This window comes from Pan paniscus, chromosome 5, assembly GCF_029289425.2.
Source record: "Pan paniscus chromosome 5, NHGRI_mPanPan1-v2.0_pri, whole genome shotgun sequence".
Taxonomy (NCBI): Eukaryota; Metazoa; Chordata; class Mammalia; order Primates; family Hominidae; genus Pan; species Pan paniscus.
In genome coordinates, this window is record NC_073254.2 from 17,928,147 (window position 1) to 17,942,206 (window position 14,060).

At 46.0% G+C, this 14,060-nt stretch overlaps 1 protein-coding gene across 6 annotated transcripts in view; it reads right to left on the reverse strand.

Moving 5' to 3' along the window:
* Positions 1-14,060, reverse strand: part of SLC22A23 (solute carrier family 22 member 23) — a 186,265-nt gene that overhangs the window by 26,948 nt on the left and 145,257 nt on the right. For all 6 annotated transcript variants that reach the window (XR_008625543.2, XR_008625542.2, XM_057302674.2 and 3 more), the window contains one exon: positions 2,227-2,354. Coding sequence is in view for 4 of the 6 variants with exons in the window: in XM_057302674.2 (XP_057158657.1) it covers positions 2,227-2,354 (128 nt within the window). In the remaining 2 variants the exon portion in view is untranslated. The remainder of the gene's footprint in view (positions 1-2,226; positions 2,355-14,060) is intronic.

Consider the following 14,060-nt stretch of genomic DNA (forward strand, 5'->3'; position numbering starts at 1 on the left):
CCTCTCTCCTCTTTGTTAAGTCACATGTCACCAACTGCCTCTCACCCAGCCTCCTGCCTGGGACTCTGGAAAGGAAATAAGCACCAGCAAAACTCATAAGCAAAGAAATAAATTTTTAAAAAGGATCTAATACCACTTTCCAAATATAGGAGGGAAATGAATCAGTGTAATTAGGATTTGAGAAAACAAGCTATTCCCAGACAATATTTTAACGTGAAAGAAGCAGAGTGTGATGACTTAATTAGGGAAATGCCACAAACAAATTGTACTGTAAGCCTAAGAGCATTAACCTGCTAACGAGTGAGGTCTGGGGAAATCTGGGAAAGCCATCTGGACCGTCCAAAACGAGCAAGCATGGCCCCGCTGGAGAAACCTGGATTGAGTACTCACTACTCAGCGCAGGGAAGTTTGTATCTATCCAGAGCTCTCCCTCATGTTAGAGCAGCGTGGCAAAGCCACCCCTGCTGGACTTTGCACCCCTGCTGGACAAGTCCTCGCTCAACTTCTTAGCAGCTGTGTGACCTCTGGAAGCTGCTTAGCCTCTCTGTGCTCCCGTTTCCTCATTGGCAAATGGGGCTAATTATAGTGCCTCTCTCATAGGCTGTCATGGAGAAATAACACACGTGAAGCACTTGGGGACTAAATATTAAATATGAATTAATATTTGCAAATCACTTAGAAAAGTAGCTGAAATGTGAGTGCCATGTGAGTGTCATCTTGTTTCTCGTCACTGTCCCTGGATAAAAAGGGACCACAGATGCACCAGCACTCAGCACCCTTCATGTCAACCAGACCTGGCTCACGTCCTTCTGTCCAGCGAAGCAAAAGCTTCAGGCATCCCTGGGTAGGCCCCACCCCGCCCAGCACGTGGTCCAGCCTGGGTGACCTGACTCTCACGTCCCTGCACAAGTTGAGGCAGAGGATGACATCCTGGCTGAGCTATGGCAGCACCAAGGAGCTTCTAGTGACCTAGTGTCCCCGATCTTCTGAATTGGGAGTCTAACGAGAGGCCTGTCCAGGTACCAAGGGCTTCTCTGATTTGGGGTTCCCGTGCATCCCTTCCCATCATAAATGGATACCTGCAGGGCACATTCTCCTACCTCACTCAGGCCCCTGCACCTGTGCCCTTGGAGCAAAGCTTCCGCAGCCACTCTGACTGTAGTCTCTCCCCGCCACCCTCTATCCCGCGGCCCTGCTGTTTCATCCCTCCTGACGTATGCACGTGTAACTTCCCTGTCTGTGTGCCCCACCTGCCTGCAAGTTACGTGAGAGCAAGGCTTTGCCTGTGTCTTCTCTGCTCTAGAATGGCGCCTGAAACACAGCAGGCATTTAGTAAACACGTGTTGGTTTACTGAATGAATCATGATCACAAGCATTTCTGGTCAGGGGGGAAAATGAGCATATTCTGTCTTGGACAATGGCCTAGAGGTTATTTTCCCAGGAAATTTTATAGCAACAATTTATCCCAGGTCTTCAGTGAGGGCAGTGAGTCAGAGCTTGGGCCGAGACCACCAGTGATCTTCAAACGGAAATCTGTATACCACTTGCATCAGAATCTCTTCTAGTGCTTATTAGAAATGCCAGTTCTCAGGGCTTATCCCAAATCTAACAGGTCAGGATCTCCGGGTGCCAGGGAGAGGCCCAGGAATCTGGATTTTAACAACCTCCTGGTGATACGTGGATCCCCAAGTTGAGAACCCCCACCTAGCTGTGGTAACGCTCCTGACACACAGGAATTCTATGGATCTGAACGACTATCCAAAAACACTTCAGCTTTCCTGTCTTCAGCTGCCCAACAAATAGGTCATGGCCAGGTAAAGACAATGGTGGCTCTCTGAAGGTCATGCTCAGGAAAGCTGAGGTCACAGGGGCCATCTACACCCTGAGCCAGCGCTCTGGCAGTGTTTAGACCTGGCAGGCAGGTAGGCTATGGGCCAGACAGCCAGATATTCCCTCGAGCAGTGTATATTGGACTCATGGCTCGCTTCTGCATTTAGACAGGAGATGAGCAGATCCAGAGTGTGCTGGACTTGATCATGAAAGAAACCAACACCTAGAAAGTGGAGAGAATGTCAAGGTTGCCACATTGCCCTTGTGCAGGCCAAAAGGTCACAGGAGAATTGCACAGCTGGTTAAAACAGCTGTTTGTGCAACAAAACCAGCCCAGGTGTCAGGGACCTGCCCCGTGGAGCCTCTCTGAGCCCTGCCAGCCCGCGGTGTGCTCACCTGGCATCACACCCTTGATGTCGCCCTCAGGGTTCATGCGATTCTTCTGTGTGAAGTGGAGGATCAGCCTCTTTGCAGACTCAAACTGCTGGGTGGCCATTAGCCACCGGAGGGACTCGGGGAATATCCTTTAAAGACACAAAGGGGATCAGTGAATGTCTTCCAATTCTGCACGGCACCGGGAAGTGTGGCTTAGGTGTGGCCCGGGAGCTTCCCAGGCAGGTGGCGGTCAGTCTCCAGACACGCATCAGCCCAATCAGGGGAGATAAAACTGGGCACTGAAACGTTCCCAGTTTTCTTTTCCAAAGAGTAAAAATCAAGACCTTAAAAATGCTTAACAAAAGTTAACCACATGTTCTCACCCACGTATGGAAGCTTAAAAAAAAAGTGATCTCATAGAAGTAAAAAGAAGAACAGAGGATACTAGAGGCTGGGAAGGGTGGGGGGAAACGGGGGATAGGGAGAGGTTGGTTGAAGGATACAAAATTATAGCTAGGTAGGAGGAACAAGTTCTAATGTTCTACGCCACTGTAGGATGACCACAGCTACTAATAATATACAGTTTCACATAGCTAGGAGGAGGATGTTAAATGTTCCCAACACACAAAAAAGTGATATTTGCGATGATGGGCATGCTAATTACCCTGATCTGATCATTTTACATTCTATGTACTGCACCATCACTGTGTACCCCGTAAATATGTACGATTACTATGTGTCAATTACAAAAATAAAAAATAATTTAACAAATGTAACAGTAGCAGATATGAACAACATTCTACCAGCTGTGTCAAGAAATCAGTGTATACCTTTCAAAGTAACCATAGATTTCTAAAGCATGGAGAAACAATTCACGGAAGCCTGCTGATTTTGTTGTATTTTGTCACAATAAATAGTAATAGAATGATTTTACGTTTAAAAAATTACTTCCAAATATGACCAACCTGCAGTTATTTTCAGTTTCGGAACCTGAAGGCTCACTGTCCCGGGGTTTCCTTCAGAGCTATTTCCATGTTACTGCTAACCGCCTGTCACTGTCCCTCAGACGATGCCACAACGCAGTGGTTTTCGAGTTTTACCAAAGCAACAGAATCTTTTTTTTTTTTTAAAGACGGAATCTTGTGAGGAACCGCAAGACAAAAAAACTAGTGTTTTATTATTAATTTTATAAATTTACATTTATGACAATATATACAAGCTGCTCAAAGAGAACACCGTGACTGCACAGAGCAGGAGTTGGCACGCTATCTCTGCAAAAGTCCAAGTCATCAATATTTTAGACTTTGAGGGTGAAATGGTCTCTCCTCATCTTGGCCTTGTGGCCTGAGTGTGGATGTATGGGAGTGGGTGTGGCTATGGGCTAATAATACTTTATTGCAAAACAGGCAGCTGACCCTTGACTGTTTGGGAGAGACAAAAAGTAGAAATCAAAGCTCAAGATGACAGTCCTAGCTTCTTGTAGCCCTCAGTGTTCTAGATATCACTCCACTTTATTTTAGTTAAATTGTATCAGGAAAGTCACGACTGATGCTGGTAAGAAGTTATTGTAAGTACCGAACACCTGCTTTGCAAGCTCAGGATAGACTTTTTTTTTTTTTTTTTTTGAGATGGAGTCTTGCTCTGTCACCCAGGCTGGAGTGCAGTGGTGTGATCTCAGCTCACTGCAACCTCCACCTGCTGGGTTCAAGCGATTCTCGTGCCTCAGCCTCCCTAGTAGCTGGGATTACAGGAATGCACCACCATGCTTGGCTAATTTTTGTATTTTTAGTATAGATGGGGTTTCACCATGTTGGTCAGGCTGGTCTCGAACACCTGACCTCGTGATCCGCCTGCCTCGGCCTCCCAAAATGCTGGGATTACAGGCATGAGCCACTGTGCCCGGACTCAGGAGAGTTTTAAAATGAATCTAGCAGCTAGAAAAAGTATTAATGGTGTTTCCCTCACCCTGGCCCAAATTCATATGTTGGAAACTAAACCCCAATGTGATAGTATTAAGAGATAGGGCCTTTAGGGGTGATTAAGTCATGAGAACGGGAGGCTGAAGAGAGGTGCCTTGCCCCTTCCCTCATGTGAGGACACATAGAAGGCTCCATCTATGAGCAACACACGCTTGCCAGACACAGAATCTGCTGGTGCCTTAATCCTGGACATCTCAGCCTCCAGAACGGTGAGCAATAAATTTCTGTTGTTTATAAATCATCCAGGGTAAGGTATTTTGTTGTAGCAGCAGGAACAGACTGTGAGAAGCAGAAAATTTTTATTTCAAAGTCACATCACTATCGATATCTAATAATTACTGCCTCCTTCTTACCTATTTGAAAAAGGTCCAAATTTCTATTTGCTTGTGACTGCGTTTTACATGATGAAGTTGTTCCCACTGAATTCGGTGGTACCTTTGGGATGGTCTGATCTGAATGATAACTCACTCTGGGAGACTTGGGAGCTTCTTGAAGAGCTAAAAGCTGTCCTGCTGAGCAGGTGTGTGGAATGCAGGAGGGCCGTGTGGAATGGACAGAAGGTCTCTGGTCATCTCACATGGAAGTCCCAAATGCATTTGCAGGCACTGATTTTTTTTAAATACTCAAAGTTAATGTTTGTTTTCCTGGCCTCTAGCTATACAAAATTAATTTTGAATAACATAATCCAAGGAAATAGAAACAGATACATGACATTAATATTATATATATTCACATTTTGCTGTATTTTAAAAATCAGATCTTTTCTTTATAATAAAACAACCTAACACAAATGCCACCCCCCATAGTTTAAGTTCTGATCTATAGTATTTCCATCTTTCTGATGCGTTTGGGTTTAGTATTTTTTTCTAATTTCTCAGGATAGACATAGAGGTCATTATTATTAATTTTCTCATAAGTGTACTTAAGACTTCAAAATTCATCTAAATATTATCATTTGAGATACATTTGTGATTTGATTCTAAATATTTTGTGATTTCTATGAGAATTTTTGCTTATCTAAGAAACAATATATGAATATATATAAATACGGTAATATGACAGCACAAGCGATTTTGCAGGTAGTCTCTACAGTTTTGAAATATGGCATACAACGTGGAAATTTGTGTCCTTTCAAAATAATTAAAATTTATTTATATCAAACACTTACGGAACTCCATGGCAGGAAATGGATTTTGAAAATCGAGTCCATAAATGAAGAACAAAGCCCAGATGACCCAGCAGAGGAGGAGCTGCAGCCCTACCTTCCAACCCCTAGGGCCACGTACCCCAAGGGCCACTGCCCAGGGCTGAGGGCGCAGGTGGTGTGAACGAGCAGGGCAGAGCTTCCACAAAAGGACATAACTTTTTCATTCCCCAGCAATCTCAAGTCCTGTTCCTTGATTTATCCTCGAGTGTTACCCACAGGGCGGGGAGAACCGCGGAGATGTGCTGACTATACACAGTTTTGAAGCCAGGATAGGAGGTGACAGCTCAGGGAAAATCCAAAATGCGGCATATTTGAGTATGGACATTTGAGTGGTGCCATTTTGCCTTCAAGATAAAGCCCTTGTAAAATGAGTTGGAAGAATTCCTTCTGTTTCGTTTTTTTGGGGAATAGTTTGAAAAAAGTTGGTATTACATTTTTAAAGTTTCAGTAGAATTCAGCAGTGAAGCCCTCTGGTCCTGGACTTTTCTTTTTTGGAAGACTTTTTATGACTGATTCAATCTCATTACTTGTTATTGGTCTGTTCAGCCTTTCTATTTCCTCTTGGCTCAATCATGGTAGGTTGTATGTGTCAGGAATTTATCCATTTCCTTTAGGTTTTTGAATTTATTGGCATATAGGTATTCATAGTAGTCTCTGATGATTCTTTGTATTTCTGTGGCATCTGTTGTGATGTCTTTTTTTGTTTCTGATTTTATTTATTTGGGTCTTCTCTGTCTTTTTCTTAGTCTACCTAATGGTTTATGAATTTTTAAAATCTTTTCAAAAAACCAACTTTTTGTTTCATTGATCTTCCCTATGGTTTTGTTAGTCTCAATTTCATGTATGATTGCTCTGATCTTTATTATTTCTTTCCTTCTACTACTTTTAAGTTTGGCTTGTTCTTGCTTTTCTAGTATCTTGAAATACATTATTGGGTTGTTTATATGAAATCGCTCTAGTTTTTTGATGTAGGCATTTGTTGCTATAAACTTGCCTGTTAATACTGCTTTTGCTGTGTCCCATAGGTTTTAATATATTGTGTTTCTATTTTCATTTGTATGAAGAAATTTTTTAGTTTCCTTCTTAATTTCTTCCTTCACCCTTTGGTTGTTCATGAGTATGTTGTTCAATTTCCATGTATTTGTACGTTTTGAATGTTCCTCTTGTTATCTGATTTCTAGTTTTAGTCCATTATGGTCAGATAGGATACTTGGTATGATTTTGATTTTTAAAAATTTTTTGAGACTTGTTTTGTGTTCTACCATACAGCTGATCCTGGAGAAACTAAAACCTTCTGCACAGCAAAGGAAACAATCAACAGACTGAAAAGACAACCTACAGAATGAGAGAAAGTCTTTGCAAACTATTCATCTGACAGGGGATTAACATCTAGAATATATGAGGACCTCAAACACCTCAACAGCAAAAAAAGAAACAACCTGATTTTTAAAATGGACAATAATCTGAATAGACATTTCTTAAAAGACACAAATGGCCAACAAACATATATTAAAAAAAGCTCAACATCACTAATCATCAGAAAACACAAATCAAAACCACAATGAGGTATCGACTCACCTCAGTTAGGATGGCTATTATCAAAAAGACACACACACAAAAATGCTGGCAAGGATGTGGAGAAAGGGAACTCTTATATGATGTTGGTGGGAATGTAAACTAGTACATCAACTATGGAGAACAGTACAGAGGTTCCTCAAAAAACTACAAACAGAACTACCTCATGACCCAGCAATCCCACTACTGGTGTTTATCCAAAGGAAAGGAAAACAGTCAAAGAGACATCTGCATCCTGAGTTTATTGCAGCATTATTTGCAAAAGCTAAGATATGGGATCAACCTAGGTGTCTAACACAGATGACTGGAAAAAGAAAATGTGGTATATATACACAATGGAATACTATTCAGCTGTAAAAAAGAATGAAATCCTGTCATTTGTGGCATCATGGATGGAACTGAAAGACATTATGTTAAGAGAAATAAGCCAGGTACAGAAAATTAAACACTGCATGTTCTCACTCATGTGGAAGCTCAAAAAAAGATGATCTCATAGAAGTGAAAAGTAGAACAGAGGATAATAGAGGCTAGGACGGGTAGGGGGAAGGGAGAAATAGGGAGAGATTGATTAAAGGATACAAAATTACAAGAGATAGGAGGAATATGTTCTAGTGTTCTGGACCACTGTAGGATGTCTATAGTTAATAATATATCATATAGTTTCAAATATCGAATGTTCCCAACACAAAGAAATGATAAACGTTTGAGAGAATGGATATGCTGCATGCTATTATGTGACCACTATACATTTAATGTAGCACAACATCACTATGTACCCCATAAATATGTACAATTCTGATGTGTTAATTTAACAAATGCTGTTACAAAGATAAAGCCCTGCATTATGCATACCAAGCAGACACTGGTGCTACTGGAATTCCATCAGTCCAGGCCTTGGATCCCAGAGAGGATTCAATTCTGCTGTTCCCCTTTCTTATCTGGGCCCACGGAGCCCTTGCCCTTCAGGAGAAAAGTCTCTCCTTGTCCCAGACCTCAAAGCCACAGGCACAGACCAGAGCCTGAGGCAGGAGGGTGTGTGTGCAGCCCAGTGGTGCAAGGGCAGACAGGGCTCTGAGACTCTGCCTGCTCCTCAGTGATCACTCCCTCATCTTTGTCATCCTCCAATTGGGTCTAAAGGCAACACACTTTGGATACCTAAAAACTGACAACAACCAATAAATGTCTTTATGAGAAGTGATGATGAGCAAGTCCCCTTCTAGAGAGTCTCTGAGAATTGCAAAGCTCATAGAAAAGATTTCAAGGATATTACTGTTTACAAAGGCGTGGTGTGACCTTAGGATTTAAGAAGTGGGTATGGGCCTCTTTGGGAGCCCAAGCTTTCAATGGGTCTCCAAATTGTTTTTTTCTAATACATACTGAGCATTGTCACTACAAATCCATCTGAAATGGATTTGTCACTACTCACTCAAATCCACTGAGCGAGTTGGACAGAAGCCCGCATGGCGTGGGTTGTAGTGGGGGCAGTCCCATGCAGGTGGTCCAGGGGCTGGTCAGGGGAGGCTCTGGAGAGGCCGGGCTCTGCTTGGACCGTCTTGGAAGATGAGCAGCTGCAGGGCAGGCCCTGCATCCCCTCGTACTGCTGGAGGTGTGTGGGGCAGGACCCAGAGGTAAGGCATGGGGGTGTGGGACGGTGCATTTGTTGTGTTCAGAGAGCTGCAAGCTGATAAACCCGAATGCTGGGAATGAGGTGAGAAGACGCGGGGAGAGGAGAGGGATGCAGGGCCCAGGGAGTGGAAGATCCTGAGTGTTATGGGCTCTGATGAGCAGCAGCCACGGGACTGGAGTGAACTGAAGTAAAGACAGCACTCCCCAGGAGATCTGGGCGCGAGACAAGGGACAGGCTCCCCTTAGCTACATGACCATCTCCACTGGGGGGCAGCACTGCTCACCACCTTCCCCATGACGGGATTTACGACCAACAGACACTGTCCCACCAGTGTCCCCCGTGTCTGATGCTTGCAAGTCCATGATATAGTGGCGCTATAATTACCCCCATTTTACAGATAGCAAAATTCAGGCCAAGAGAGTTCAAGTACATTGCCCAGGATTACACAGCTATTCAATGGCAGAGCTGGGATCTGAACCCAGGCAGTCTGATGAGATAGCCCACACCCTTAACCTCTGTGGACACAGCACAGCAGCAAACCCATATTGCCTGGACGGCACTCCGGTGACTGAAGTTGGGAAGCAGTGTTCCAGAGATGCTTCCTCAGGCATTGCGGAATGCCACAAGCCCAAAGGGTATATGTAGGGAATACTTAAGTTTTATGACGCACTCCGTGAATTTAAATTTGCTGCACAATCATTAAGAATTCGTTGGCCTGTCAGCCTCTGAGCAAGCCCAGAGATGGTTGTTTTAGTTTGGATAATGTGCAGCGTGGCCATATTATGGGAACTTAATGAAATCTCTGCTGACAAGTACATAATGTAATAACGCCACACAAATTAAAAAGCCAGCCAAGGGCCCAGGACTTGGGAGGAATAGAGCTGAGCCTCAGAGAAATTGATGACTTTCAACAAAAAATCAGGAAGCACGGTGGGTAGCTGGAGCCTCATCTGTCTGGTGCATCCTCACATGTAGACGGCCAAAAAGCGACCTTGAGGATGACTTCTGCAACCATAAAACGCAACTAGGCATTAAAACCACAGCAGCTTCCCTGGGAGAAAGCCTTGAAGTTGGCTCTCAGAGTGGCTGTGGCCAGGATGGCAGTGTAAGAGGAGAGGTGCAAGCTGGAGGAGTCTCACTATCTTAGTCTGTCTGTGTTGCTGTAAAGGAACACTGGAGGCTCTGGAGGCTGGGTCATTTATGAAGAAAAGAGGTTTATTTGGCTCACAGTTCTGCAGGCTATACAGGAAGCATGGCACCAACATCTGCTCTCCTTCTGGTGAGGCCTCAGGAAGCTTTTACTCATGGTGGAGGGCAAGGGGAGCTGGCATGTCACGGGGTGAGAAAAGGGGCAATAGGAGGGGGAGGTGACAGGCTCTTTCAAACAACCAGCCCTTGAATGGCCTAATAGAGCTCACTCATTACCGTGGGGAGCACACCAAGCCCAAGGGATCCACCCCCATGACCCAAACACCTCCCACCAGGCCCTACCTCCGACACCGGGGGTCACATTTCAACATGTGATTTGGAAGGGACTCATGTGCAAACTATATCACCCAGGTAAGGGAAAAATAATTTGGTTCATGCAGCAAAGGGCTTGCTTGAAACCACAGATGTGGAACAGGAAGTTTCTAAAGCTGTAAGTATTTAATTCTTTACTATGTGGTGGTACTATCATTATCCCCATTTTACAAATGGGAAAACTCAGGCAAAGAACGTTCAAATACATTGCCCAGGATTACACAGCTATTCAATGGCAGAGCTGGGATTTAAACCCAGACAGGCTGACTGGAGAGACTGTCAGGCTGGGAAGACCTAAAGGAGCCCAGCCTTCACACCTAACAAGTGATTGCTCTAAGCTGGCGGGCTCACTGATCCCCAGCGCTTCTGTGGGAAGGACGTGGGCAGAACTACAAGTCTCCACTCACCCTCCAAGACCTAAACCCCATGTGGGGAGAGAGAAGCAGAGAAGGACAGAGAACCCTGCTGGATACAGAGTGGAGAGTATTTTTCTCTTTGCTTCTAAAGAGCCGTTCAGGACAAGGACGCTGTCTAGAGCAGAATGTTCAAGCTGAGGTCACCCAGGACCAGGAAGGAGCAGGCAGAGGTGCTGCCAGGCTGTGTGTGTCTGCAGTGCCCCAGGGGTAGAGGGAGGCAGATAGCTGCCTTCCCACCAAGCAGGCGTCAGCGTCTGCAGCGCGGTATGGATACAGCAATAGAGGGGCACAAGGATTCCTCCTCTAGGGTAAGTAGGACGCTTGCCAACTTGGAGGATTTTAGAGCAGATGGCATACGGCAGCGCTACGACATGCACAGGTGGCACTTGGTTACTGACAAGCTGAGGGTAGGCACAAAACCTGCGTTCTCAGTGGCATGTCCAGGCAGGTGTCCTCACTGGCTCTGGGTCTCAGTTCATCTCGACGCTCTGACCCCCCACATTCCAGCAGAACTTGGGGACTGTGGAGAGGGCTCTTTCCTCCTGATGACACATCACGTGGAGGTCTCGTCTGAAGGTGAATGACACACTGGACTCAAGCCCTTTTCAGAAACCCCTTCAGGACGGTTAGAAGGTCCACAATCTTCATTCATGATTCTGGAACCCCCAAAGCATTCTGGCCATAATACCTGAACTGGCCTGAACTCAATGCAGGCAGAACCCAACTGGGATACCAGTGCCTTTAGCCTTCACTTGTCCCTCCTCACGGAGCCCTGTGGATGTTCCACTGCAGGATAGTCATATGCTGGATGGCAGACTGAGGCCCAGGCCCTGCTGGCGTCCAATATGGACGTATCTCGGATCAGCGAGAGCTGCTCAGGAACCACACCACGGTCGGTGCGTGCTGAGCACCTGCTGGGACAGCCCCCTGTGTGACACTGTCCACAGCAGCTGGAAGCGGTGACTGTCGGTGAGTTACAGTGGAGGATTCCAGGGTTGAGTTTGGCTATGGAATTAGTTAAGCAAATCACAGATAAACCCATTCTCTACTTAAAAACTAAAATATTACAGATTCCATCAATGGATGAGTGGATAACAAAATGTGGTCCATTTGTACAATGGAATATGATTTGGCCTTCAACAGAAGGGATCTGACACCTGCTACAGCATGGGAGAACCTGGAGGACACCGTGCTCTGTGCAATAAGCCAGCTGCAGAGGGAGGAACACCTTGACATTCCACTCACGTCAGGCACTAGAGGAGTCAAATTCATAGAAAGTAGAGTGGGGGCTGCCAGGACCTGGGATAGAGGAAGGTGAAAAAATTCTAGAAATGGATGGTGGAGATGGCTGCACAACATCGCGTTGTGGATGTGGTCACTGAGTTGTACAATTTAAAATGGTTACAGTGGAAATTTTTATGTTACGTGTATTTTACCACAATTAAAAGAAAATATTACAGAGAAGACGAAAGCCCCCCCATACTGCTCACCCCAATCCCAGTGCCCCTGCACTCACCCTCCCGTCTTCCAGGGCTAAGCCCTCCCTGGGTGGGCACATGTCCTTCCAAATCGTATTCAGGGCGCTGACACGCACCTGCATCTCCAGGTGCCTCCTCTGCTATGACACACTGCCCCCACATCGCAGTGAAAAATGCCAGTCTCACTCTAAACATTCCCTTCCTTTTAGATTGGCACACATTTGCCCACCTGGTGCTCAGAGACAGTTCCCCCAGGTGTGCACAGTGGCTCTTCTCCTGAGGTCTTGAATAAAAGCACATTAATTCCTACTTGTGAGGGGAGGGCACTAACTCAGGGTTGATCGAACCTCACAAAAACGTGAACCATGCCATTTTCCAGCATGTACTTGGGACATAAAACCTAACATAAAACCACAGCATGGGCTGGGTGTGGTGGCTCACACCTGTAATCCCAGTACTTTGGGAGGTCGAGGCGGGTGGATCATGAGGTAAGGAGTTCAAGACCAGCCTGACCAACATGGTGAAACCCCGTCTCTACTAAAAATACAGAAATTAGCCAAGCATGGTGGCGCAGGCCTGTAATCCCAGCTACTCACGAGGCTAAGGCAGGAGAATCACTTGAACCTGGGAGGCGGAGGTTGCAGTGAGCCGAGATTGTGCCACTGCACTCCAGCCTGGGCGACAGAGCGAGACTCTGTCTCAAAAAACAAACAAACAAACCAAAAAACCCCAACAACCCACAGTGTGGATCGGCAGGTCCCTAACCCCATGGCTTCAATTAATCTAAAAAGAGCCGAGGGCTGGGCGCTTTGGGAGGCTGAGGTGGGTGGATCATTTGAGGTCAGGAGTTTGAGACCAGCCTGTCCAACATGGTGAAACCCCCATCTCTACTAAAAACGCAAAAATTAGCCAAGCATGGTGGCGGCTGCCTATAATCCCAGCTATTCAGGAGGCTGAGACAGGAGAATCGCTTGAACCCGGGAGGTTTGCAGTGGACCAAGGTCGTGCCGCTGCACTCTAGCCTGGGCAACAGAGTGAGACCCTGTCTCAAAATGAAAATCAAAATAAACATGAAAAGAGCCAAGAATTCGAATTTAAGTAAAAGGGGTCTCTAATTAAATGCAGAGGTAACTCAGTCCACTCACTGAAAACACAGACTTGCTTCACAGAGGCGCGCCCAGGGTCTTCAGACAGCTGAATCCTAGCTGAGAAAGCCCCAGGCCACTAACGCTGGGCAGAGGCCTCAGAGCAGGGTGGCACCTGACCGTAATAAGGACTGTGGGCTGACGAGCAGGTGGCACCTGACCGTAATAAGGACTGTGGGCTGACGAGCAGGTGGCACCTGACCATAATAAGGACTGTGGGCTGACGAGCAGGTGGCACCTGACCATAATAAGGACTGTGGGCTGACGAGCAGGTGGCAGGAGGCAGCGGGCCAGCTGCACACAGGCGTTCCAGCCTCCTTGGTGGTACAGGAGCTTCACACACACACATGCTTCTGAAGGGTTACACCACGGTCACACAGAAGTACCTGCTGCCACAGGGATGGCTCTCCAATCACTCACCAGGGACAGGCAACATTACAAAACGGAACTACAGTCAGAAGGGCATCTCCGGATTGCACTTAACCCAGCCCCTCACTGCACGGCAGGTGACCTAGGCCTGGCCATGCTAATACCCTGCCTGGGGCTTCATGAATGGCAGAGGCAGGCCTGGAACCTGGGGCTTAAGGCCCCTAAACCTGTGGAGTTTTCCTACATCACACCGTGATTGCAGTATTGCTTCTACAGCAGGAAAAATGTATTCTACAAAGAGTCCCACCCAAATTAGCTAGGTGGAAGAGCTGGTTCTTAGAGATTTCTATGGAAAATGTATTTATGTGGAACTTTTCCCCAGTGGTGTCATGTACACAATGTTACCATATCAAGGCAGGAAAATTTCTCTGTGTTTTAATACCATCACATTGTCACTCCTCAAAGCTGAGTGTCAGCACGCAGTTCAAGCGGGAGCACCCTGTCTCCCACTGGAGCACCCTGTCTCCCACTCAAGCAC